Below are 24,867 nucleotides of genomic sequence, written 5' to 3' on the forward strand. Positions count from 1 at the left end.
GCAGAAAGAAAAAACAAAAACACAAAAATTAAATAAAAAGGACAGACTCACGGTCAGCCGGGCCCCACCACAACATATGAACTCCTAAAAAGTTAGAGACACTTAAAGTTCAAGTGTTTTTCAGATTTTGGATATTACCTGTTAAACAATGTTGTGTTGTTTGACATCCATAAGCTGAAATGTCAGTTTGTATGACAGTAACAGAATGGTTAATGTTTTTTTTTTTTTTTTTATCTTTTTTTTATTTTATTATTTTATAAAAAAAAAAACAATATGTCTATCTGTCCCTCTAGGTGATAAATTTTTCCTCCACGACCATTGCTGTTTTTATTGGAGTGGTGGGCATTTTATCCATCATAGCACAGGTAACACACACAAACACTGCAGAGAATATGTATACCCCTTTTACTCATAGGTGCCATTTACACTTGTCAGTTCAAGTGTCAGATATCCATATTCAATCTAGATGTAATTTAACACACCTTTGTTTAGACATAGTAATATAGTTACATCTTCACTGGCCACATGACAAATCTGATATATATACTAAGTATTTGTTAACTGCAACAGAAGAATAACTTCTGAACTTTAGCACATTAGTCAACATCATGTTTAAAAAGCCAGCTAATGATTACCATACATTTGCACAAAGACACTTGTGAACTGGTTCAACATACAAGTACAGAATGTTGCTTTTGCAAACTGTTTAAATGAAAAATGTTAATGGTCACAGATAATCATATGTGCTCATACTAGGATAGCTTTGACTTACTTTTACTATTTATTAGAAACATAAATGGTAAGGAATTAGACATGTTTCATATAAAAGTACAAGGTTTAAATAAATTAAACAAATTCTATCCTCTTCCTCCTCAGACTCTCTTGCTCACACTGCTGATGAGGACTCTGGGTAACAAGAACACTGTCCTCTTGGGTTTGGGCTTCCAGGTCCTTCAGCTGGCCTGGTACGGCTTGGGATCAGAGCCGTGGTAAGATCTGTGTGCTTGTGTTTTCTTTTATTGTCTAAGGCAGCATTCATTCTGTTGGTGTAAACTGCTCTGTCTTGAGAACAGTAATGTCAGTGATTCAGTAGGGCAGCAGCAAAGGACAATTCAACCACCGCCCAACCACTACCTAAAATCCTATCAGTGACTTGTGCCATGGGTTACAGTTGCTGCTATCCACCTACTCTAGTCTAATCTCATCATGAAGTTTAATAGAACATGTTGTAGCGTAAATTAGAAGGAATGCTTAGCAATATGACATGATTAGTATAGTTACCTAATTTCATAAGCATTATTTATTGACCCAGACCAGATAAACTTATAAACTGATGTTTTTGTTGGTTGACATGTTAGTTCAAAGGTGGTGAAAAGGTTTAAAATTCAGGGAACTTGTGTACCAGTAAAATGAGCTCCTTCTTCTCCTCACTTTTGTGGTTGCTCAGGTTTTTTACTTGACAAGAGATAACAATGAATCAATCATTCACTAAGCCCATCGAGAGGCTCATGTTTATGACAGCGGAAGAAGCTGAATTTTACTGATGGTTCAAAATGCTTTATTGTCCCTTTGCAATTTGAAAACATTGCTTGAACACACTTTGAATAGCTTGAACCACCGTAAGAGCATTTACTTAAACCACATCATGAAGTGTCTCATTTTAACCCGTCCCAATTCCTAAAATGCACATCAAGGAGTGAGGATCGTGGATCAATGAGGCTCCTATGAGGAGTTAAAATTGTTACACTGATGTATCTTCGCAAAAGACTTTTCAGCCGCCGCATGTAAACATATAGGCATGCCAGAGCGAAAGGAGGAGAGAGAGTGAGAGAGAGGGATAATATTCGCGGTTCCGTGGTTATTGTTACAGTTTGGACCGTCAGATCTTACAAATTGTTATTCTGATGGCATGGTGGGCGTTCTCTAAAAGGTGAACATAGCAGAACTATTGTCAGACAGTCATCTTCATTTGTAAGATTGTCTGAGCGACGCTCTAGAAACAGCTATTTAACAAGAGTTTTTCAGAATCTAAAGGTTTAGTTCTGTATACTCTAACCAGTGTATAACTACAGTTAGTGTTGCTTAAATATCAACTCATATTGATAACCGCTTTCCCACCACTACCTTTTGCTCGTGACTGTCAAAGGTGAGGTCCAAACAACCCACCAGGTAGGGCTGCATAATTAATTGCATATTAATCACAATTTTGGCTTCCCACGATCAAATTTACGTGATCGAGCAATATTCATTCATATTCACGTAATTTCATTCATAGATGGTTCAGAGTTTTTTTGCATACCCCATCTATTTCTCCGTAACCACTGTCTGATCATAAGCAAGTCAGAGTAGTTCCCTGCACCACGCAGCTTAGTTTCTAGATGTAGACAGTCACAGAGGATAGAGTAACGTGAGGAAAACTCCACAACAGATAGCAGTCGGTCATACCTCGGTCACAAGGTTTACCAGTTTACCAGTAAACGCAACATTTTGTCCCGTCTGTTGTTTTTCAGACAACAGCAGTGACCAGGGCTAGTCGGTGCTAGTTAGTGTATGTTAGCTCACAGGGCTCTAGAGTACGAGTAACATTTTTTCCTCTAGGTCGCTCCGGTGCACCTAATGTCCTTGCAGCAGCTGCCTCTCCTCAAATGAAGCAATGTTGTTTATATCGATATGGTTTAATGTTGCTTTACATGATCCATTTCTTCTGTAAACCCGTGTCTGTGTTTAGATCTCCCCTCTTACTCTCCACGCAGCCCCACCCCCATTAACCCACACACGGCTTCCAGCAACAGAGACAGAGCGTCCACCAATCCATACTTCTGACATTTGTCGACCGTTTTAATTATTATTAACACAGCTGTTTATTGTTAAGCAGGAGAGGGAGACCTGAATTTGTACCAGTGTTTCTGCTGGTAACTCTGCTGTTGCGGCAGCCACAGCAAAAAAAAAATTATTGAACGAAACTAACTTCAGTTCGTAGAGTAATACCGTGTGAGATGGAGCCTGCTGGACCAGTTCATAAGGAGTCAGCCATCACTCTGTGAGTAGCATCCATTGCACTCCCCCTCTCTCCCTAGCTCTTTTAATCAGTTATTATTGATAACAAGTGAAGGAACGTTCACATAGATACATTTTCTTTTAAACATATCCTAGGCTATTTATTTCAAATAATTTTTATTTGCATGTGTTGCAGTTGTATGTATGTACAACATACAACTTCAACATAAGAGGAATGTAGCACAATATAGATGTGATAGTAGCACAATATATGTTTCCTTGGATCAGGGAGGCTCCAAAATCATGTTTGCAGCTGTCGCCGTGTTCCTGCTAAACGTCCTGCGATGCGATGTTACATCCTGCTACCCTCTGCGGTACCCTGCTACGTCCTGCTGTGCCTTGTAATGCCGCACAGTGCCCTGCTATGCCATGAACTACTACAAAGAATTACTACAAACTACTATTTTTTGTGACTGTTATTGCCACTCTTCATTTTAACCCCAACCGGTCGTCAGACACCGCCTACCAAGAGCCTGGGTCTGTCCGAGGTTTCTTGCTTAAAGGGTGTTTTCCTCGCCACTGTTGCACTGTTGCTTGCTCTGGAGGGAACTACTAGAACTGTTACGTCCTTGTAAATTATGGAGTGTGGTCTAGACCTACTCTATCTCTAGAGTGTCTCAAGATAACTTTTGTTACGAATCGATACTCAAAATTGATTTGAAATTGAATTGAATTGAAAGCCTATGTGACTATAACATTTGTTTTGGTTAAAATCAACAAATAATCGTGATAGTTAATTGGGATCTCAATATTGATAAAAATAATTGTGATTATCATTTTGGCCATAATCGTGCAGCCGTACCATCAGGGTGAATGGGACCGTCGAGGAGCACACGTCTGCTATTGGCTGGGAGTTGTGACCTGTTCAGGTAGATGTTCCGACTTGCTGCCAGATGTCGATATAACTCCGGGGGACAGCCAAAGGCTTAGCAGTCATGGCAGAGACAGTAGAGCAATGTTGTTCTGCGCCATGGTCATCTACGCGGGACACACTGCGCGTAGTGAGTGAACCTAGACAGTATAAGAAAGATGCAGGATGAAGTCCAGAATGTTTCCGTGTCGCGTTGGACCCTGGGGAACGGTGCGTAGTGAGACATTGGTGCCGTTCGTCTCCCGGGTTTTGGAGAATGCTTACCAAGACAGCATTTACATCTGTGCCAGAATCAGCAGATTAGCACAGCAGTCACACTCACTATACAGATCTGTGACAGTTGGTGACAGTCCGTTCAGCGGATGCGGTGCCAATCGGGGCAGCTGTGCAGACCGGACGCGCCGCAACTGAATTAAGTCCAACCGGCGGGTATGCAGAGTGGAAAACTGGCCGCATCGTCTTTGTGATTACTGGTAAGGCTGGCCCAAATCCATTTTGCTGTCCGGGCACTCAGCATTCACACAGGTCAAGAACAAAAACCATAGCGGTGGGCAGGGAGCCTGCCTGGTGCGGAGGAGAAAGCTGCTGATGCTGTGCTCCTCTTCTGGGACATGTTATTTATGGCGTGGCCGTAGTAGGATTCGTGATTTGGCAATCTGGGATGCACAAACTGGTGTTGCATCTTGTTTATTTACTTCCAGTTCCGGAATTTTCTAAATAAAAGCACTAGCGTCATAAAACGGCTAGATCAAAGAAACAAATTATCCAAAACAGTCCTGCAGTTAAGGCCTAGGTGCTGCCAAAGAGAATGAAACAGAGATTTTTAAGATTGTTACTTTAAATGTATGATTAATGGTTATATAACGCTAAATTATATCATGCTAAAAGAGTCAGGCAAAATGTCATCATCATTATCACCAGCTGATCATCTATATCAAAAACATGGAAACAAAGAAACAGCGTTGTTCATGTAGTACTGTGTAGACCCAGTTCGTCCTAATATTATAGTTATGGTAAAGAAAGAATTCGACATCAGACTGTTGTTTTTTTCTGACATAACTCCATTTGGCTGCTTAGCTTAGTTGTTTGTATTGTGACAGTATGTGTCACTTTTAATGTTACAAGAGAAAAGTCTTTTAGGATTAGCACTAATCAATGTGAATAAAATATATTTTGCTAGTTTAGTAATTTAAATCAGTAAAGAGCAGGACAGACTAATCTGATAATGCTCCAAAACTAGTAGGACCTCACATGGCTAGTTAGCCACTAAAAGTGGCAACTTTCGTTAGAACCACACTTCAAATAATTTAAATGCAGAGTATTGCTCATGTATGCAGTTTCAGCATGTAGATAAATCTTGACAGGCATGCCGTAACCAGAGACAGTTATGTTAGTTATGATTGGACAATCTCTGGTTGCAGGAGGGGTTAAGCAAACAGGCAATCCATTATCAACATTGCCCTCAATACCTATATTGTCGATAGATTAGCTACAATTTATACTTAAAATATATATAAAATATATATAAAAAAGAAGAAAAAAAACTTTTAAATATTTTATTAACTATAACAACTCCATTCTGTGTAGTCATAACAGACTAATGCCAAGATGGATGATATTACAAAGATGTCAGACATATATGGGACATGTTTTACCGTGTCTGTGTGTTTGTTGACAGGATGATGTGGGCAGCTGGTGCTGTAGCAGCAATGTCCTCCATTACCTTCCCAGCTGTCTCTGCTCTGGTGTCACAGTCTGCTGATCCTGATAAACAAGGTGACAAAGAAATCTTCGATCTGTTTCATATCCCCTGTCTTCTCTCCTCTTCTTTCACTTTTCTCCTTTCTCCACCATCTCCTCCCCTCTTCTCTTTTCTCTCCTCACCTTTGGCTCCTCTCCTTCACTCATCCTCTCTGTCTCATCTCCTCTCATCTCTCTCCTCTCCTTTTGCTTCCCTCCATTCTCTCCCTTCCTATGATCAATAGGTCAGTGTGTTAGTTTTTTATTGTGTATTTTTCAGATATAGATTTGTGTTACTTAATAGGCAGTGAAATAAATCTGCTGCCATATTTTAGCAGGTACAGCGTTGTCCACCATGTCAGCAATAACATGTCTCCAATAACATGATATGTTTCCCCCTGCAGGTGTGGTCCAGGGGATGATCACAGGAATCAGAGGTCTGTGTAATGGTCTGGGTCCAGCTTTGTACGGATTCATCTTCTTCCTCTTCAACGTCGAGCTCAACACCATGGACCCTATCCAAGGAGAATTCAACATCGACCCCCTGCCTCGGCAAAGTCCCACTGAGGTACAGTACACAACACCCTAACCATTTTTGCCCAGCCTCTCCTGCATTCTGCGGAAAAAGTGCTTAATTTTTGGCCTCTGGTATCTTACTTCCTAACATGTGCAGGTCCATATCTTTCTTCTTTTTTGATAAAAACTGTAAACAGAATATGTCAGACTGAGTTTATGTTCAATTTTGGTTACAACTTCATTGTCAGTCCTCAACATTTTCTGGCTTGCTACGCTTTGTCATGCTATGTCAGCAAAGCAACACTGCTCTATTTCACTCATAACATGTTTAAATAGTACTGACAAGAAGTGCTAAAAACTAAAGTAATTTTTTAAGATAGACATTACAGAGCAATGGCTCTAACATTGGTTAGCTAACGTCACAGGCATTGTCACTCCTTTGGTTTCCTGTGGTTGATCACAGTATAGGTCTACAACAATAATACACGTATAGCTTTATCATTAGCTTCTGCAGCAAAGGAATGGTGGAAGAAAGAAATCAACGATTCTCCTCTGTAAAACGTAAGTCGTAAGTACTAGAGGTGTGACAAGAAACGTGACAAGATTCCTCGTCAAGGTATAAAGTGTCTGCAATATCAGTACTCAAGTAAAGAGTAGCAGTCTTGAAATTAACATAGAAAATCCCCCGCTGACTGAGTTTAAGAGCGATAGCAGAAGAAAAAAGCTGCCTGTAAAACACAGCGTTAGAAAGTGAGTAATGCTGCACCCCTTCTCTCGCTCTCCCTCTTCCTCTCTCTCTCTCTCTCTCTCTCTCCCTCCCTTGCGCAGACCACTCTCTTTCTCTGTTAACCCTCGTGTTGTCCTCAGGTCAAATTGACCCGTTTTCCTATATCAATGTTCTTTTTAATTACCAAAAATAACATGATTGATTCCACACAAGTACAAATCTCTACTTTCATTCATTTTGGGGCGTCTTATTCAATTTTATAGGATTTAAAAAAGAAAATTGAAGTTCAAAATAACATTGAAATAGTAAAATAAAGTTTAAAAACATATTCCAGTCTGTGATTATACATCAACATCCATTCCTTTAATTTTAGTCTAAATAATTCCTAATTTCTGCTTTTCTAACTCAACATTAGGTATAATTTCCTATAAATGAGTTTTATTGACCATAAATTCAAAAACTAACTGTAAAACTAAAGTTCATTAGTTAGTGTTACATTTCAAAAAAAGTGACACACATTGAAAAAAGTGTTAAACAAAGGGACAAAGCGTAGGAAATTTTTAAAATAATTGATTAAAAAGCTTCAACAAAAGTGTTGATTTCCAATTTTGACGGGAGGACAACACAAGGGTTACAATGAGTTGGTAAATAGACAGCAAAACCTAACTTTAAATTAATGATATTAAACAAAGAGAAATGTTCCCCATTTGTCTTATAATGGTCAGACATCGATAGTAGCTACTTAGTAGTTTATTTGTGCTTTAGAACGTAATCAATGTGAAACAATAGTGAAATAAGCTTTATTACTCTCGATCTGCTGTACAATGACTGAAAACGCTTGGTTACATTGTAACCTTGGTTCTTTGAGTAAAGACACTATCTCTCCACCGTACATATGGAAGAAGTTATAGTGTAGCTTTTAGTTATACAGGAGAGAAGCCAGTTATCTGAGTTTGTGGCAAAACCTTTCAGAGCTTGGTTTTCATTTTGGGATGAACTGATAAAAAATGATGAAACTGACTAGTTTTAGTAGTACTACTACTCTACTCAACAATGTAAGGCGAGTAGTTTGCAAAACCTTACATCACAGATTTGTGGTTTCATGATAGTGCCCCCTATTTTAATTAAATAGTTAATTAGTTATATAATTAATAATGTATCCAATAATTAATTGATTAACTAGTTGGAATGATGTTAGTTCTCAGTCGATGTACTTATTATACAGCCAACCATATACAGTTATACCATATTCAATCTTGTACAGTGGGCGGCTGTGACTCAGTGGTAGAGCGGCCGCCTGCCAATTGGAAAGTTGGTTCAATCCAGCAGTTCAGGGATTGAAGTGGCATTTAGTCAATGACAAAATGATGCAAAATGATGATTACGTATAATTCTTTGACATTGTATGATATACAATTACTCTCAAACGTATCATCTGGTGTAAGTTAACGGTACTAGAGGGGTTAAAGGGTAGATGACGCCATTGACAGGCAACGAACAAAATGTCCAGATTTCTCCGGGTTTGAACATTGTTGGAAACATTTGGGATAAACTAAGCACACAGCATTTAACAAAATATACAGTGTAACATCGTTATAGTCTGTTTGTAAACATTTTAATGCAAAATTATCACATTTTGTACCTTTAAATGCAGAAAATAACAGCAATATTGGACATGCTTTTATAGTCAGTTGTGCTGCCGATAAGATTCTAGAAAATGAAATGAAAATATTATCTTTGTTTCTCTTACCCTCAGCGTGGCCTCATCCCTGGCCCGCCCTTCCTGTTGGGGGCATGTAGCGTGGTCGTCGCCTTCCTCGTTGCTCTCTTTATCCCTGAGAAACCTTCCTGCTCCTCCTCTCCCTCCCATCTGTCCCTCAGCGACAAGCCCCATTTGGATAGCAAGGAGACAATGTCCTCTCTGGCTGGTGTCCACATCAACACACCCCTCCCAGGCAGCGACGAGGAGACCCCTCCCACCGCCAGCAACGAGGACTTTGAGCCACTGCTGCAGGACAGTATCGTTTGATGGACAGGTGGACCGACCACAGAGGGTGGGGCTTACATAATAGTTTGATTGATTGGTATTTTCTAACAAAGATAAAGACAGTTTCTTTGCTGCAGGGCAGAACTGAGTGTATTTTTTTTGTCAGAAGATTGCAATTGACAGCTACAAGCTCAAATTGCATTGTTTCCTTGTCAGTAGGTGCTTCTGACATGTTACTTCAGCTACCAAGTGAGAAGGAATTAACATATTGTGAGTTACAAATATGAATGTTTCTTTCACAAGGATGCAGGAGCAAAGACCTGGAATAAGATATCATCGGGATTTGACAGAAGAGACCAAGATGATTATTTGACTGCCAGAATGATGGTGGGGCCAGCACAGTTTAAAGGGAAACCATTGTTTGATTGATGGGAGGAGGGACTAACTGTGTTTTTTTATGGAACGGGTGTGTCCAGGTTTGGAGGCACCCACTTACAATCACCTGAAGGAAAAGAGTGAAGGGTATTTTTGAAGTTTTTATAGAAGGATTATAGTTTATCTTTATGCTTGAAAGTTTTGATTGATTTTGTGATAATCAAGATAACCTGCAACATTTACAGCAGGCAATTAGTGTTGAAAAATTTGAAAAAGTTTCCTTTTCTTGGTAAAGTTAAGGCAAAGTTTATTTCTTTTCAGTTTACAGTATCTTAACTGCTATCAGTTATCAATCGCTTATAAGGAATGAATGTGACAAGCTGAGTGATGAGTCAGCCACCTGAAATCCAATATGTCAAAAATATGATTGAAATAGTTACTTTCAAGGCCAAGTTTCCACTTTAATTTTAATTTCTCTAAATTCAGTTATTTGAAAGTTGTCAAAACAACAATACCCCTTAGTGGATAGTTTCTGCTCATAATTTACTAGTTATTGTCCCCGTTTGTCATTCTACCTCAGATCAGCGTGTTTTTAAATCACACTCATCCTCTATTCTCTCAAGTTCTATAACGTTTGTTTTATTTTATATCATAGTCACTTTATGAATGCTGCTGGCAGTGGGAAGGCCTCAGAGCCGCAACTTGCAACACTGCTGAAACCGTATTTTGTTATGGTAACTGCATCTTTAGCTTTAGCAGTCCAGGCACATCAATAGTGTTGGTACTAAATTGTTTATGGTTACAAGATTGCTCTTATTTAAATAGTTTACTTTCAGTTAAAAATGGTTTGCTAGCCCAACCTGTCCAATATACAAATGTTAAATGAGCAAGAAGGTACTAGAAAAAACACTTACAATAAATGTAGATTCTTAGATTTAGTGCCAACAGTTGCCATGTACTTTTACACTTTAGATGTTTTTACCTTTTTCAAAAAAAAGTTGATGCTCTAATTGTGCTTTGCCGAAAAGTCCTGATGCAGGGAACATTTATCTTACAACTGTTTCAGCTTTTGGCGTCTTTCCGGATTTTCCCATAATGGGTCCCCAGACAGCATTAAACATGGCTAATATTAGCAAGAACAATAAAACTTGCCAAAGTGAACCAATGTCTTGAGACATTTTTCCATTTTCTCTCATAGATGGGTTAGATGACCATGGTGACTTGTTTCTATGCTGTTACTGGTGGATTTCAGCCATGTGTAGCCTATAACGGCAACTTTTGACAAAACTAAGCTGTAGACTGGTTCATTCGCTCCAAACCAGTCGAAAGAAACGCTCCTAAGTTGCATTTCTTTTGCAAAATTGCAAAGGTTTTCTTAAAATTTGATTAGCAATTGAATGTCAACAACAGCTAGTAACTGGAAACAGTTCCAGTTACTAGCTTTTTCCTACTTTCTTAGGATTCTTTAGATATCACACATGTTGGTGTGTTGGTTCTAATTGGACAACGGGTGGCACTGTCATACATTTTTAAATATTAAATTATACTATTTAGTCACCAAGTATTTTCTAAATTACACCAAATTTGGTATGCACATCCTGTATTTTCCACACCATATTTGGTGTCCAAATGACACAATGTAGCTCTTAGCACACCAGTACATTGTTTAAAATGTCACCATGTATAGTTTGCACAACCTGTACATTCTATTACCATCATAACTGGTTATATTACACATTACTCAGCCTTTCATGGTGTCATTGTGCCATTTAGTGCGTTTCTAGAATGTAGGTTTAGAAATGCCACTAGTTGGCAGCATTACAAATGTTTATGCTTTCGATTGCCCAGGGTTGGTGGGCCTTCGATTTTAATTCAGGCAGAGTGCTTGGACCCCTTTAACTGTCTTGCAAAGCTTATATGTTAACTGTGAGATCAGTTGGTCATTGTTGTGGTGAGGATGTCTAATAACCCACTGTTCTTTACTGTAGGATTTTGAACACATGGAGGTCAGCTGGACTGGTATTTGTATTATATTTTCTAACAAGCGTGTTGAGGTTTTTCCCTGACAGCAGTAATATTTCTGTGAATGAACATATACTTGAAGCACCAGAGATATATTTCACAAGAGCTTTAGAAAAGATTAAGGAACTGTTTGGCAGTAAATAACTGACAGTGTGTACATAGGTATTTTCTTCATAAGCTTAAATTGTAAATGTGAATGATATTATGGTTTGTATATAACTAATGTATGTGAATGGGGTTGGCTTGTTTGTTTTGGCTCAATGTCACTAACACTGGGTTGGGGTTTAATTCCCTCTGTGCAGCTTAACAGTTATATAAGACAAACAGTCAGACTAGATAACAAAACAAAAAGTTATTTTCCCTTTCTGTTATTCACACCTGAGTATGTTTACATGTAAATGGGCTGTATTTATTTAGCGCTATTCTAGTTATAACAACTCAGAGCACTACAATGTGCTGCCTGCTTATCAGATAAACATTCAACACCCATGACACAGCATAGGGGGAAATTTGGCGTTCAGTGTCTTGCCCAAGGACACCATGGGACTGCAGGGCCAGGAATTGAACCATCAACCTTCCGATTGGTTCTGACCGCTCTACTGCCACAGACATGCACACCAGTTTCCCAGTAATCTTATTTTAATCTATGGTCATAGTCAATGTATTTACATGTTGATGATGATGATGAAACAAAAAGAAAGTGTTTATTCAAATCTTTTCAATTTATCTACTTTTTAAATCAAATTTGAAAGGTGCTAGATTAGATCAACGTATCTGCAATTTGACAGATCTGCTTTTTAATAATTTCTCCAATCAAACTTCATCTGTTTTAGCATTAATGACTGTCCTTTTGCTGCCATTATCATTTAAGATTTAAAACCTTTTGATGTGTAAACCAGTTTCTTTTGAAATATCGCATCATTTAGGACTCTGAAAACCAGGATGAGTGATAATCCAGGTTTTTGCAGCCAAGAAATGATGTTTGTACGAGTATTTACTCAAAAACACAGATCATAAGTAGGATATTAGTGTGCATCTTAACACCCACAGTTATTTAATTAAAAACTGCACTCTCAGTCCAGGAGCAGTTAAACTGACTCAACAGTGTAAATATTGTACATAAATTGGATGTGTGTACATGTGAAGAAATTAATTGCATATGGGATTCACTGTAAGTACACTTTGTCCATTGTCTTGTCTGGAAATGTACCAGCCAGTTGTTGGTTATTGGAAATTAAAACATTTGGCATCCGTGTGAAGTGCTTTTTTCGGACTATATTTTTTCTATAATTTTTGTTTTTGTTTCGTAGATTTGTTGTATGTTCTTTGTAATGCATTTATGTAACAGTACACACATTTAGTTAAGTAAATTTTAATTTGATAAACTCACACTATTATACATGCATAAATTATATTTTGTAAAGGAGATCTGAAGACATTAACGTGCTAATTTTAATTATAATTTTACCTTTTAATTATTACAGTTCCTTTTACTATATTTGACTATTACTATTATTAACAAAATATTCTATGATGCTATGTTATTACTGTTCTTGTATATTTGATATGTTTAAATTATTGCATTTTAGATGATGATAAAAGTAGGATTGACCTTGGAAACAGCAGATGGCAAAACCTCAAGGTCTATTACTGGAATTGAAGGTTTGTGTATTTGATCAAAAGCTCTAGAACAGCTACTAAACATCTACTAAAATCAAAAAGTTAAATTGCATTAAATTAAATAAAAATAAAAAAAGTAGTAGAATAGTACTGCAATAGAAGTACCACTTGTTTGTTGACATTTGGGCAACAGCTTCCACATTTAGGACATGATCACCAATCAACAGTGACCTCTAATGGGCAATGCGAGTCATTGCTCACTTATGCTCCAAGAATCGTCCAGTCAGAGTGTGGAATGTGTGTCATGTGACCTAGCAGCGGCGTAGAAGAAGGATTGAACGGCAACAACAAATATGGAGGTTCCCCTGTTTAATTACACACCGGAGAGGTACTGGACGGAGGAGAAAGAAAGGGCGCTCATAGCGTTTTTCTCCAGTAAGTCAAACACTCTAAAACAGCAACTTTTTCATTTAATAAAAGTTGCTGTTTTCATCGGTGTGTTTTCGTACGCTGCAACTAATGGTAGCAACCGTTGCTGGATGAGACCGGCAGCTGCTGGAAATGAGCGGTGCAGACAGAAAACAGCAATGGCGACTAGCAACTGAAGTCTAGTTTGCAGTTATTCTCCTGAAAAGACGCAACAACTGCTTCTTGATTTATGTTTCTTAAAACTTGTCGGTCTGAATTTAAATAAATGAAGTTAACATGAAGTTTGTTTGATTTGTAATGGAATAATGGCTTTGAAATGGAGTGAAGGGGGAAAATCCATATTAACTCAGTTTTTCATCTTTTTGTTATTATTACCCTGAAGCTAACGTTACATTTAATGACGCAGTATTCATATTCTAAAGTTACAGTGCTTGTCCTAGTGAATACATTTGATCATGTCTTCAAATGCACACTACACGAGATTTTTTACACATGGCACACCTGGTGAGTAAAATGACTATTTTAAGGTAATTCCACATATTTTTCACGTAGAAACATCCTAAAAGAAACACCCATTTGCATGAAGAAAGCAACCCAATGAAATGTTATAGTTCAGAAAGCTCCCCACACACCACCACTGTTGAAATGACAGCACTGTTCTGATTACATGCCAAAATACACCATACTATATACTGTAGATAATACACTATTTATATATATTTAAATGTGTTCCTGTACAAAGAAAAATATAGAATACAAGTGGACTTTTCTGAAACATACAAACAAGTATCAGTCTAGTATGCAAAAGATTTTGATTGGTGTTGAACCAGACTAACATACAGGTTAATGATTTGATTAGGTTTCCTTCAGCCTTTTTTAAATTTGCATTGAATATTTGTAAAAAAAAATGCGTTAAAATGTCTACATTTCCTATTTTAACAATACATTTTTTTTTTATCTTAAAACTTAACTTCATATTTTAAGCAAAGGAAGGATTTTAGTAATCAAACTCCTGTATCCTAAGTTGTCAGAGAAACAAGCTGAGCAAATTTCAGCAGAAAATATATTTTTTTATGTAAAACCGCCTAATTTAGGGTAATTACCTTTTTAAATCCCCGGGTCCCTTTGTTTTGAAGAGGAGACCTCTGCCTAAAATTTGGCTCACAGTAAAAACCTAACTGAAAGAATCCTATCCGGGAGAGACAGACTGCAATGAAGGCATTGCTCCATCTTTTGTTATTGTTTTAACTAATTTTCTGGTCCAAAAGTGGAAACTCTTGTCGATCTTTAATTAGAGCTTCAGATTTTAGGAGCTGCTGAAGCGGTGGTAAGAACAATGTAAAGGAGTTTCTACTATAAAATAAAATTAAATGCCAAACAATAATGCAGAGACCAAATATCTTGTTTGCTTTTATTTCCCAGAGCATAGTTGTCTGTGGAACCACAAGTCAGAGAGCTACAAGAACCGACAGCTGCGATGGAAGACCCTGGAACACCTGAGGATCCTTCTATCAGCTCACCCCCCACCTGTTACTTTCACAGGTAAGGATGTGGTTGGCGCCATTGAATTGCAATGCTGTATTTTTCTAGGAGAAAAAACATCTAATTTTCCGTTCTTCTGTTTTTCTTTCCAGTGGAAGACATTAAGAACAAGTTTAAAAACCTTCGTACCACCTTTCAGCGTCAGTACAAAATGATGAAGACGAATAAGGTGTGCAGGTCGGACAACGTGTTCCTGCCACAGTGGAAGTACTACCAGCAGCTGATGTTCCTGCAGGGCTGCTGGGAACAGGATGACGGCCCTGACAATCAGCCACTCTCGCTGCTGACGGTTCCACAGGAGGAGAGCCAGCCAATCCTCAACTCCCCAGGGCTGATCATCTCCTTCCTCCCCACCCTGTCCACCTCCTCTTCGTCCTCCTGCATCGCCTCCAACATGATGGTTAAATGTTATTGGACTGAAGAGAGGGAACGTGCACTAATAGCTTTCTACTCTGGTAAACAAAAAAACAGTTTCAGATTCAGATGATTAGTTTTTACTACCAAGGAATTTGTATACAAAGACAAAACCTTGTGATGGTTTGGATGCTTACAATGACTCTGTTTTGTAAATGATGGGTGTTATTGTGTGTTGTTGTACACAGAACATAACTGTCTCTGGAACAAGAAGTCAGAAAACCACAACAACCGTCAGCTCAGACTGAGGCTGCTGGAGGTTCTGAGGAGCCAGCTGTCTGACCACTCAGTGTCTTTCTCAGGTAAATATCACATGTTCCTGCTAGTTTGCTGTTAGGGTTCAAAAATCTCTGGAGGTCAAAAATACAATACCAGCAGTATTTGCACATACAGGAATTCTAAAATTCCAGGCACAGTGGTTAACATAGCAAATTAATTTATTCATTAATTAATGACATATTCATATTATACACACACACACACACACACACACATGTTTACACACACATATATACAGTACAGGCCAAATGTTTGGAACCACTTTCTCATTCAATGCGTTTTCCTTTTTTTCATGACAATTTATGTAGATTATCACTGAAGGTATCACAACTATGAATGAACACATATGGAATTATGTGCTTAACAAAAAAGTGTGAAATAACTGAAAACATGTTTTATGTTCTAGTTTCTTCAAAGTAGCCACCCTAGTTTGTCAAGTCCTACCCCAAACTTATGTTGAACTGTTGTCCAACATAATATCATTGTCATCATTGCATATTTCATATTTTGTTCTTATCCTTGGCCATCCCATGACCCCAGGCATAGTCCAGTCCCCCAAGTTAAGATCAACTGCATTAAGATAACAGTTAAACATTTAGGTAAATACACTTACTCATTTTTCATTCTGTGAGTGAGATGAGAATATTATTATTGGTCTAAGACATAAGATTGATATTGATCTTTTCAGCTCATTCTCAGAAAATATATAGCTAATGTCCCAGTGTGGAGCATCTACAAAATATCTACACTTGTTTGTCATAAAATGGTAGACAACAGGAAGCAGGAGTTAAAGGAAAAGGGGAATTTTACAGCAGCCAAAAGACATGTTTGACATTGTTCCCCTATTATCAGACAGCTGTTTCAATACAAACTGACATTAATGCAGCACTAATATACTATCAGCCTATAATTGCAAACAGACATGTTAGCAAACCACTACCCACTTCTACCTCCAGCAGACACAGAGCAACATTATTAATTCATTCGAGTTCTAGCCACCTGAAGAATTCAAGTCGAAATTCACTTTCCTTTTAGTTTGGGTTTGGCCTGTGCCATCTCCTGAACAAAATCTATGTCTCGTCAGTTGCTAAATGCTCTACTTCAGCGAATGAGTCATAAAACCAAAACTATGAGGTTAAAGAGGCTAAAAGGCTCAATAGAGCTGCAGAGTTGGTGATATTTGTCAGGTTTGTCACAATAAAATACACTTCACATTAAACCGTGATTTGATGCGATGTTGTTATGGAAAAAATATGGCTTGACTTGGTTGAATTAATTTTACAGAGCAACAATGAACTACTCAAGCCATATAAATCTGAAAGAAGTAACAACCAACCTTATTAGTAAACAAGTATTGGTGGGAGATGTGAGTATTTGTTCATGAGCTTGTGGAAAGTGACTCCTTTGTTGGTGTTTTGCAGTTGAAGACATGAAGTGCAAATTCAAGAACCTTCGAACAGTTTTCAACCGTGAATACAAGGCGGTCCAGGCTAGCAAGGTGTCTGACAAACCCTACATTTCGAAATGGAAACATTATCAACAGTTGCACTTCCTCTGCGAGTCCTGCGACGAAGATGACAACCCAGACGACCTACAGATACTGATGCCACAAGAAGACATGGAGCTAGAACATGGAAACCAAACACCCTCTTCCACCCTGAGCAGCTTCTCCTCCAGCTCCACCCAAATAAACAACATCAAGTTTGATAAACTCTCTGGTCCCTCCAGCGATTCCAAAACCAACACCAGCCCCGCCTACCAAATCTTCCCCTCTGCGTCTCCAGATAATCTCAAACAGGCCAGCCAAACAACTGCTTCAACATTCCCCACCACTCCATTGACTTCACTACCGGACACCAAACCTTGTACAAACCCCTCACCTCTAAATTCTTCCAGTTCAGTTCAGCCTGACAGCAGACTGAGCACCAACTCCCGCTGTCACTGGAGCGAGGCCAAAGTTCAGCAGCTCATATCTTTTTACTCTGGTTGGTGGCGTTATTTATTTTGCTGTTGATTTTTTTAAGATAACGGGCTATGTGGGTGTATACAGACCAGGCTTGATTGATAAATCCCTCCCTCTCCTGTCAGATTTAGGATAGGCAAGATTAGATTTAGGTTATAGTTGGCTAAGGCGGCTAGATCAAGAGTAGGTTTGCTTAAGAGTTTTTATTAAAGCTACTTTAAATGTCTGTGGTACATAACCTATTAATAAAGAAACATTGACATTATCTAGTAATGAAGTGTTAACCCATGGTAAAGTTTATTTAAGTTCTAATTCGTACAGGCTTTGCCCTCTAAGGGCTACGCTATTGGGTTTATCCCTTCGCGCATGCGCAGTCGTAAAAAGTTTCTTTCCCACCCTTGCGTCCAGCACGGGCCTTAACAACGTCCGTATTTACTATATATGTACACAGTCGACCCGTTGTTCGTCTCCCACTTTTTCTTCAATTACGCAGTATAAAGACAAGCTCAAGGATTTCCAGCGGTGCTCGCGTCTCACCCCTGCTGCGGGACCTGCCTCAGTGCCGTTCACGCCGGCCAGAAAGGATACAAATGCCATTTTAACTGTGTCGGGCTAGGGTCGGGCTCGGACAGAAGTATCTTAATGCCTGTCGGGCTCGGGTCGAGTTCGGTTACTGCTCTGTCGGACGCGGGCCGGGCTCGGACAGAAAAATCCGTCCCGATCCGCACTCTAATGGGGAGACATGTTGTAATGCGGACAGGCAACATCACGGCAGCAGCGTTCACAAACCGCAAGGGCTGCATAAGCTCAGCCCAGCTGTTGGAAATAGTCAGACGCCTCCCGCGCACAATTCAATTCAATTAAATTTTATTTATAGTATCAATTCATAACAAGAGTTATCTCAAGACACTATACAGATAGACCACACTCCAGAATTTACAAGAACCCAACAGTTCTACTAGTCTCCTCCAGAGCAAGCAACAGTGCGACAGTGGCGAGGAAAAACTTCCTTTTAGGCAGAAACCTCAGTCAGACCCAGGCTCTTGGTAGGCGGTGTCTGACGGGCCGGTTGGGGTTAGAATGAAGAGTGGCACAGTCACCTGCTGTCTCTCAAAGAAGTGTATATCCCAAGGTTTTAGAAACAGGGGCCTCCCACAACGAGTGGAGATCAAATCCCACTATTGTTCAAATGTTATGGAGCAGGTTCGGGGAAGCGGAGGTGGATCTGTTTGCTCCACAAGAAAACACACAGTGCACTCTGTGGTTTTCCTTGAGAATGCGTGACAATCCTTCCCTTGGCGTAGACGTCTTCTCCCACCAGCCCAAAACCCGGGGGATGCTTTTCCTTCGGTCCCTCCGATTCCTCGCCTCTTGTAGTGCATCCAGGAGGAGAATCTGTCAATGGCTCTGGTGGCACCGCAGCGCACAAGCGTGTCCCGGTTCCCAACCCTCGTTCAGCTGCTGGTGGCTTCCCCCCCTAGCAAAATCCGTGGCAGGGAGACGCACTGTCGCAGCTGAACTGCGCGCACTGTCATCCCCCGGTGATAACACAGAGGCTGTGGGGCTGGTTGCTGAGGGGGAACGTTTACAGAAATTAGGCTTTTCCCTTGCCGTGGTGGGCTCCTGAGCCCCTTCTACCACAGCATGTTACGCAGGGCGCTGGCCTGCCTTCCATCGCTGGCGCACAGCGAGGGACGCGGATCCCACATCGTGTCCCCTGCCTCTTGTGTTGACGTATCTCCAAACTCTGGTGGTTAGCGGTTTGGCTCCATCTACAGTCAAAGCATACGCAGCAGCCCTCTCATCCTGCCAGGAGGGCTAGGGTGAGGGGACAGTTTTTGCCTATCCCCTGGTGAAGCGTTTTCTGTAAGGGATTAGGCGTCAAAAACCGTCTGTTTGCCCCCAAGGGGACCGAAGATTCTAACTAGTTCTTTTCAGTCAAGGATGTTTTTTGCCTCAAGGTTTTTTTCCGCCGCCTCATGTCAACGATGCGGAGGAGGCTTCCCATCGGTTGTGTCCGGTGCGTGCTCTGTCTCATTTTACGCACGGCAAATATTAGAAGGTTGCATTGCTTACATCAGCTTCACCCTAACCCAGGGGTCGGCAACCTGCGGCTCCGGAGCCGCATGCGGCTCTTGGCTCAGCTTTTAAAAAATACTTAACGAATATTTAATTAAAATGTATTTTATTTTAGTTTGTACAGCAAATTTAAGACATCAAGTCAGCTGTGGCCTCCTCAATTGCCTGTGATGAATCTAAAGACTAAGCTGGGAACAGCCAGAGTGGCTGGGAAAGCTCCACGTCTCGTGGATATGACAGCACACCTGAACACCTGAACACAGCTCTTCAGGGTAAAGGACGCGCAGCCCTGTGAGTCCTTTACCCTGAAGAGCTGTGGAGGTTTTGCCATGCGAGCCAAGTTGACAGTGCTAGCCCTATTTTACTAAACCGTTAACCCAACGTTTAAAAATGTTTTGTTGCATGCAGAAATTATATTTTATTTTATCTGCAGTCGTTCATTGATTTCATAAATGTAACACAGTATAGTTTGTTTATAAATAGCACAAAGGCAAAAAAAAAGTTACATACAGTGTTATTTCATTTAAAATTTCAAAAGGGTTTTGCGGCTCCCAGTGCTTTCTTTACTGTGTGAAACGGGTCCAAATGGCTCTTTGAGTGGTAAAGGTTGCCGACCCCTGCCCTAACCCAATAGCGTAGCCCTTAGAGGGCGAAGCCTATACAAAATAGAATGATAGTTACGTAGGTAACACCAGATTCTATGAGTAAAGGTGTAGCCCTCTAAGGTCCGGGCCACCTGCTCCTACAACATGAGCTGAAGAAAAAGCTGATGTTTTGGGAGACGAACAAGGGGACCGCTGTGTACATAAACAGTAAATGCAGACGTAGTTGAGGCCCGTGCTGGACGCAAGGGCAGGAAAGAAAATTGTCACATCTGCGCATGCGCAAAGGGATAAACCCTATAGCTTAGCCCTTGGATGGCAAAGCCTATACTCATAGAATCAGGAGTTACCTACGTAACTATCGTTTTCTTTTTGGGATGAGGTCTGGAAGACAGGTAGAGGGCTTAGATAAAGATATCTGTAAAGTTGGTTGGTAAAGGTTGTTAATGAAAAGCAGTCTATATACGTATTCTGTATATCTGGTTTCACAGATGTTTTTAAGGTTCCTGCGTTTAAAGATAAATTGGTGCAGGTTGAGGGCAGAAGGTGATGAATTTCAACTAAAATTGTAGCTCTAATTTACTCATTAAAGATGTTCATGAAGTTGTCACTACTGAGAGCTATACGAAGACATGGCTCAGTAGAGTGTGTTGTTATGAGGAAGCCTGCAACATTGTCTATAAAAATTATCAATTTGGGAAGGACTGAAGTTAACGTAGGTGTCCTCTGTTATATTGAGACATGGCATTGAATCAAGTGCCGATGTAATCACTTCCTTAAATGTCAACACATTCTCACTCCTATCTCGTAAAATTTGGACGCTTGGTCAGGTGCCTTTGTCGTTATTGACGCTAAAAGTCTCCTTTAGTGTCATATAACACGCTTTACCTAAACGTGTTTGTCAGGAATATTGCTGTCCCTTTTGATGCTGTTAGGTTAAGAAAAAGCTTGGGACGTTCCGTTCTGTGACTCACAGGAACGGGACGGTTGGGTTTAGCAAAACGTCGTGGGTGGGCTTACGGTTCTTTGACATGCGGATATAACGGACCGGTTAAAGAAGAAAGTGGCTTCCCTGACACGCTGTAATAACGGGACAGTTAAGGACACCATGTGGCACGAACCCCGCTCTCCTGGTTGAAAGTCCTGTGTTTGACCCATCCACCACCCTGACCAACCTATGTGGTATTTTCTCCTTACATACTCGCTAAACCCCGTCTAGATGCTGTTCTCCCCAGTACGTTTACACACATGCCAAAGGGTGCTTTCTTTGTTGCATCAGATGCTGACAGTTGCTGTCCAAACGTCTGCATTTTATGTGTTCGGAGTGAGAACGGGTTTTAAATGTAGACATCAGTTAAATATCTCCTATAAAAACAGCGTGTATTTTTGTACCTCAGACTTGAGCTAATCAAATATAATAGTGAGATAAACGCAATACTGAGCCTTTCGTTATCAGTGTCTACAAAATATAAAAAATCACCTACAATAATGACTTCATTTGATTTAAGGACTACACTTAGATACACATTCTGAATTTGGACCTAAAACGAGTTACACAATTATAAATAGAATGGCTGTAATGTTTTGGGTTTGAAAGACTAAGGACAAGGCTTTCAAATTAGTTGTAATGTAGTTTAGGTTTAGGGTTGATTAAAAGTCTTAAGTCAAAGATGGATGCCCTTCTTGACCAGTGCCTCAATGAATATGAGAATTAATATGACTGGGAGGAGTGGATTCATTTCTCTAATATTTTATAATTTACTAGTACTGCTATAGATGACAGATCTGATATTTGTACTGCTATAGATGACAGATCTGATATTTGAAGTCCACATTTAATTCCCCTATTTTGTTCTACTATTGCAGAGGTGGTGTTCATTTTTATTAGGTTTAAATGTTTAATTCATCTTCTGTTTTCTATTGATTTGAGTAATTTTAGTGGTCAGGGGACAGACACCGTTGTCATGTAATTATGAGTGAGAATTGAACTGCGGAGAAGCGTGTAGCACTGCAGTTCTGCTTCCTGGTCTCAACTCTGGGTTGTCATGAATGTCTATGAACTCTGCCTTATTCATTTATTTATTTTTTACAGTAGATAATTGCTAAATATACACTTCCTTTCGACAGCCCCCTGTGCCACAAACAAGTATAGACCTTTGGTCACATATGCATTAGAACTGGGAAGTTAATTTCCCTCCTTATGTCTGCTGTCAAAGACTCTATGGCTAAACAAAACAACAAAGGAGTCTAGTTGCCCTTCCAAGAGCAAACCTCTGGGTCCTTATACAGCACCTTAATACACTTTAATGTAAATGTAAATGGACTGTTCTACAGCGCTTTTCTAGTCTTAACAACTACTCAAAGCGCTTTTACATAGTACAGGAACCATTTACATACATTAACACACTGTGGCCAAGGCTGCCGTACAAGGTGCCACCTGCTCATCAGATAAACACATACTTACACTCCAATGGCTCAGTATCGGGGACAACTCAGTGTTCAGTGTCTTACCCAAGGACTCTTCAACATGGGACCATAGTGCCAGGGATCGTCACCAACCTTCCGATTGGCAGGCAGTAAAATAAATGATGATTAATAAAAACATGCATGATCATAAATACAAGACATTATTTCCTATCACACATCCTTTAGCAGAGGGAGCCAGAGGAGGTTTTATGTTTCAGAGTTTGTGGAGCTTAAGTCAGTCTCACTGATGTTTTTTTTGTCTTATTTTAATAGCTTTCTAATATCTATGATACAATTTCTCACCAGCTGTCATCTCATTCCATTGGACCTTGTTTTAAACCTGTATGAGGTACTAACAGTGTCAGCATCTGTCTCCAAAACCTCTGCAATCCACACAGTGAAGAGCATGTTATGATAAAGACCTCTACACACATTCTGCGGCACAGTTGCTTGCTTAATATTTCCACCAGCTGCTACCTTTTTAGATTTCAAAATTGTCTGCTTCCAGGATGTTTTAGCACAAATATCTCTGGTCAGTATCTTCAAAAGGAGTCTGCTGTTAGGTCAAGTCTTTGGTTGCTGGTTTTTAGAGTTGCTGGTGTTAGGTCAACAATTGGAAGTACTGTTGTAGGAATTGTTGGATCTTTGTTAATTATAGTGTGGTCTAGACCTACTTTAAAAAGTTTCTTGAGACATTTTGTTGTGATTTGATACTATAAATAAAATTGAATTGAATAATAATAATGTGCTTTTTCTAGGGCACAGCTGTCTGTGGAACCACAAATCAGAGAGCTACAGAAACAGGCTGTTGAGACAGAGCATGTTGGAGACACTGAGCAGCCTCCTCTCTGAAAATGAGCCAGTCCCTTTCACAGGTAACAATGTTGGTTATTTGTGTAATAAGGTTGCCAATAGGATACCTTTACCTTTAACACCAAGAGAAATGTTTCATAAATGTGATGCGAGTGTACCAAAGCTATCCAAAACATAGGTCTGAAAAGGGGAAGCCATATTTAAGTTGATGTGTTTCATGTTTTACAAACTCCAATAAAATTGTGATGTCAAGACAACAATTCCTCACACCATTTCCCCAAGGTAGTTTCATTGGCTCAGAGGCTAACAGTTTCTGTAATTCTTCATTCTTCAGTGGAAGACATAAAGACAAAGTTCAGGAACCTGCGAACCATCTTCCAACGCGAACACAAGGTGGTGAGCTCAAACAAAACCTGTGGTTCGGAGGACTTTTACCTTCCAAAGTGGAAACACTACCGCGAGCTGATGTTCCTCTGCGACTCCTGCGATGAGGATGAGCGACCAGAAGACCCCCACTTCCATGAACCGCATGAATCCAGTCTCCTTCACCTGGACAGCCATGTCCTTGACAGCCATTACTACAGGGCTAACCAAACTGCTACCAATCTGAACATCAACTCACGTAGCCTCAAAGCTCCTCCCTCGCCTACTCCCCCAGAATCACAGCACTCCTCCCCTTCATCTTCCTCCTCTACATCCTCCTCATACACTGACAGCAGAGTGTCAGGACGCAAGCGAGCGAGCCATCGCCTCAAGGCCCCCTCCAGCGAGGTGCTAGACATCATGAGAACGTTCTGTCAAAGCCAGATGGTGTCAGCGCACGCAGGATTCCTCAAGTATGTGGAGGAGTGTCTGAACGAGACCCCGCCAGACAAAGTGAAGAAACTGAAAAAGAAGATAATTGAGACAATCCACAGCGCGTCAGAGGAAGTTTAGTGTTTCACAGTTTGTGGAGCTCAAATTAGCCTCACTGAGATTTTGTTTTTTGTCATCTTCCAGTAACTTTCTAATAGTTGTCATCTCATTCCATTGGACCTTGTTTAAAACCTGTATGAGGTTCTAACAGGGTCAGCATCTGTCTCCAAAACCTCTGTAAACCACACAGTGAAGAGCATGTTATGATAATGTCCTCTACACATATTCTGCGGCATCATTGCTTTAGCGGCCGAAAACTGTAGTTTACCTGTAAGGAGAGCAGAGACACCACGAGCAAATGCTGCTTAATATCTTCACCAGCTGCTAACCTTTCAGATTTCAAAATTGTCTGCAGACACACCAGCCTGCCAAACATTTCAGCAGCACTACTTTTGGATTTTACCCCTCACAGCTAAACTCTGTTTTGACCCTGTGTGTCAGTGACATTTC

The 24,867-nt window shown here is 40.0% G+C and overlaps 2 protein-coding genes across 5 annotated transcripts in view; both read left to right on the forward strand.

The window, feature by feature from the left end:
• mfsd14ba (major facilitator superfamily domain containing 14Ba) overlaps positions 1 to 12,549 on the forward strand; it is a 28,297-nt gene extending 15,748 nt beyond the window's left edge. For 3 of the 4 annotated variants that reach the window (XM_034895523.1, XM_034895522.1, XM_034895525.1), the window contains 5 exons: positions 294 to 365; positions 877 to 989; positions 5,607 to 5,704; positions 6,073 to 6,236; positions 8,668 to 12,549. In XM_034895523.1, the coding sequence (XP_034751414.1) occupies positions 294 to 365; positions 877 to 989; positions 5,607 to 5,704; positions 6,073 to 6,236; positions 8,668 to 8,940 (720 nt within the window). In that variant the 3' untranslated portion in view covers positions 8,941 to 12,549. The remainder of the gene's footprint in view (positions 1 to 293; positions 366 to 876; positions 990 to 5,606; positions 5,705 to 6,072; positions 6,237 to 8,667) is intronic. The other variant, XM_034895524.1, reaches the window with a different exon arrangement.
• Positions 12,550 to 13,207: 658 nt separating this feature from the next.
• LOC117958846 lies at positions 13,208 to 24,705 on the forward strand. The gene is made up of 7 exons (XM_034895515.1): positions 13,208 to 13,350; positions 14,767 to 14,886; positions 14,979 to 15,341; positions 15,489 to 15,602; positions 17,001 to 17,564; positions 23,448 to 23,564; positions 23,837 to 24,705. The coding sequence occupies exons 1-7, from the start codon at positions 13,269 to 13,271 to the stop codon at positions 24,436 to 24,438; spliced, it is 1,962 nt and encodes a 653-aa protein (XP_034751406.1). The 5' UTR covers positions 13,208 to 13,268; the 3' UTR covers positions 24,439 to 24,705.
• The last annotated feature ends 162 nt before the right edge of the window (positions 24,706 to 24,867 follow it).

Source organism: Etheostoma cragini, chromosome 16, assembly GCF_013103735.1.
Source record: "Etheostoma cragini isolate CJK2018 chromosome 16, CSU_Ecrag_1.0, whole genome shotgun sequence".
NCBI classification, from domain to species: domain Eukaryota; kingdom Metazoa; phylum Chordata; class Actinopteri; order Perciformes; family Percidae; genus Etheostoma; species Etheostoma cragini.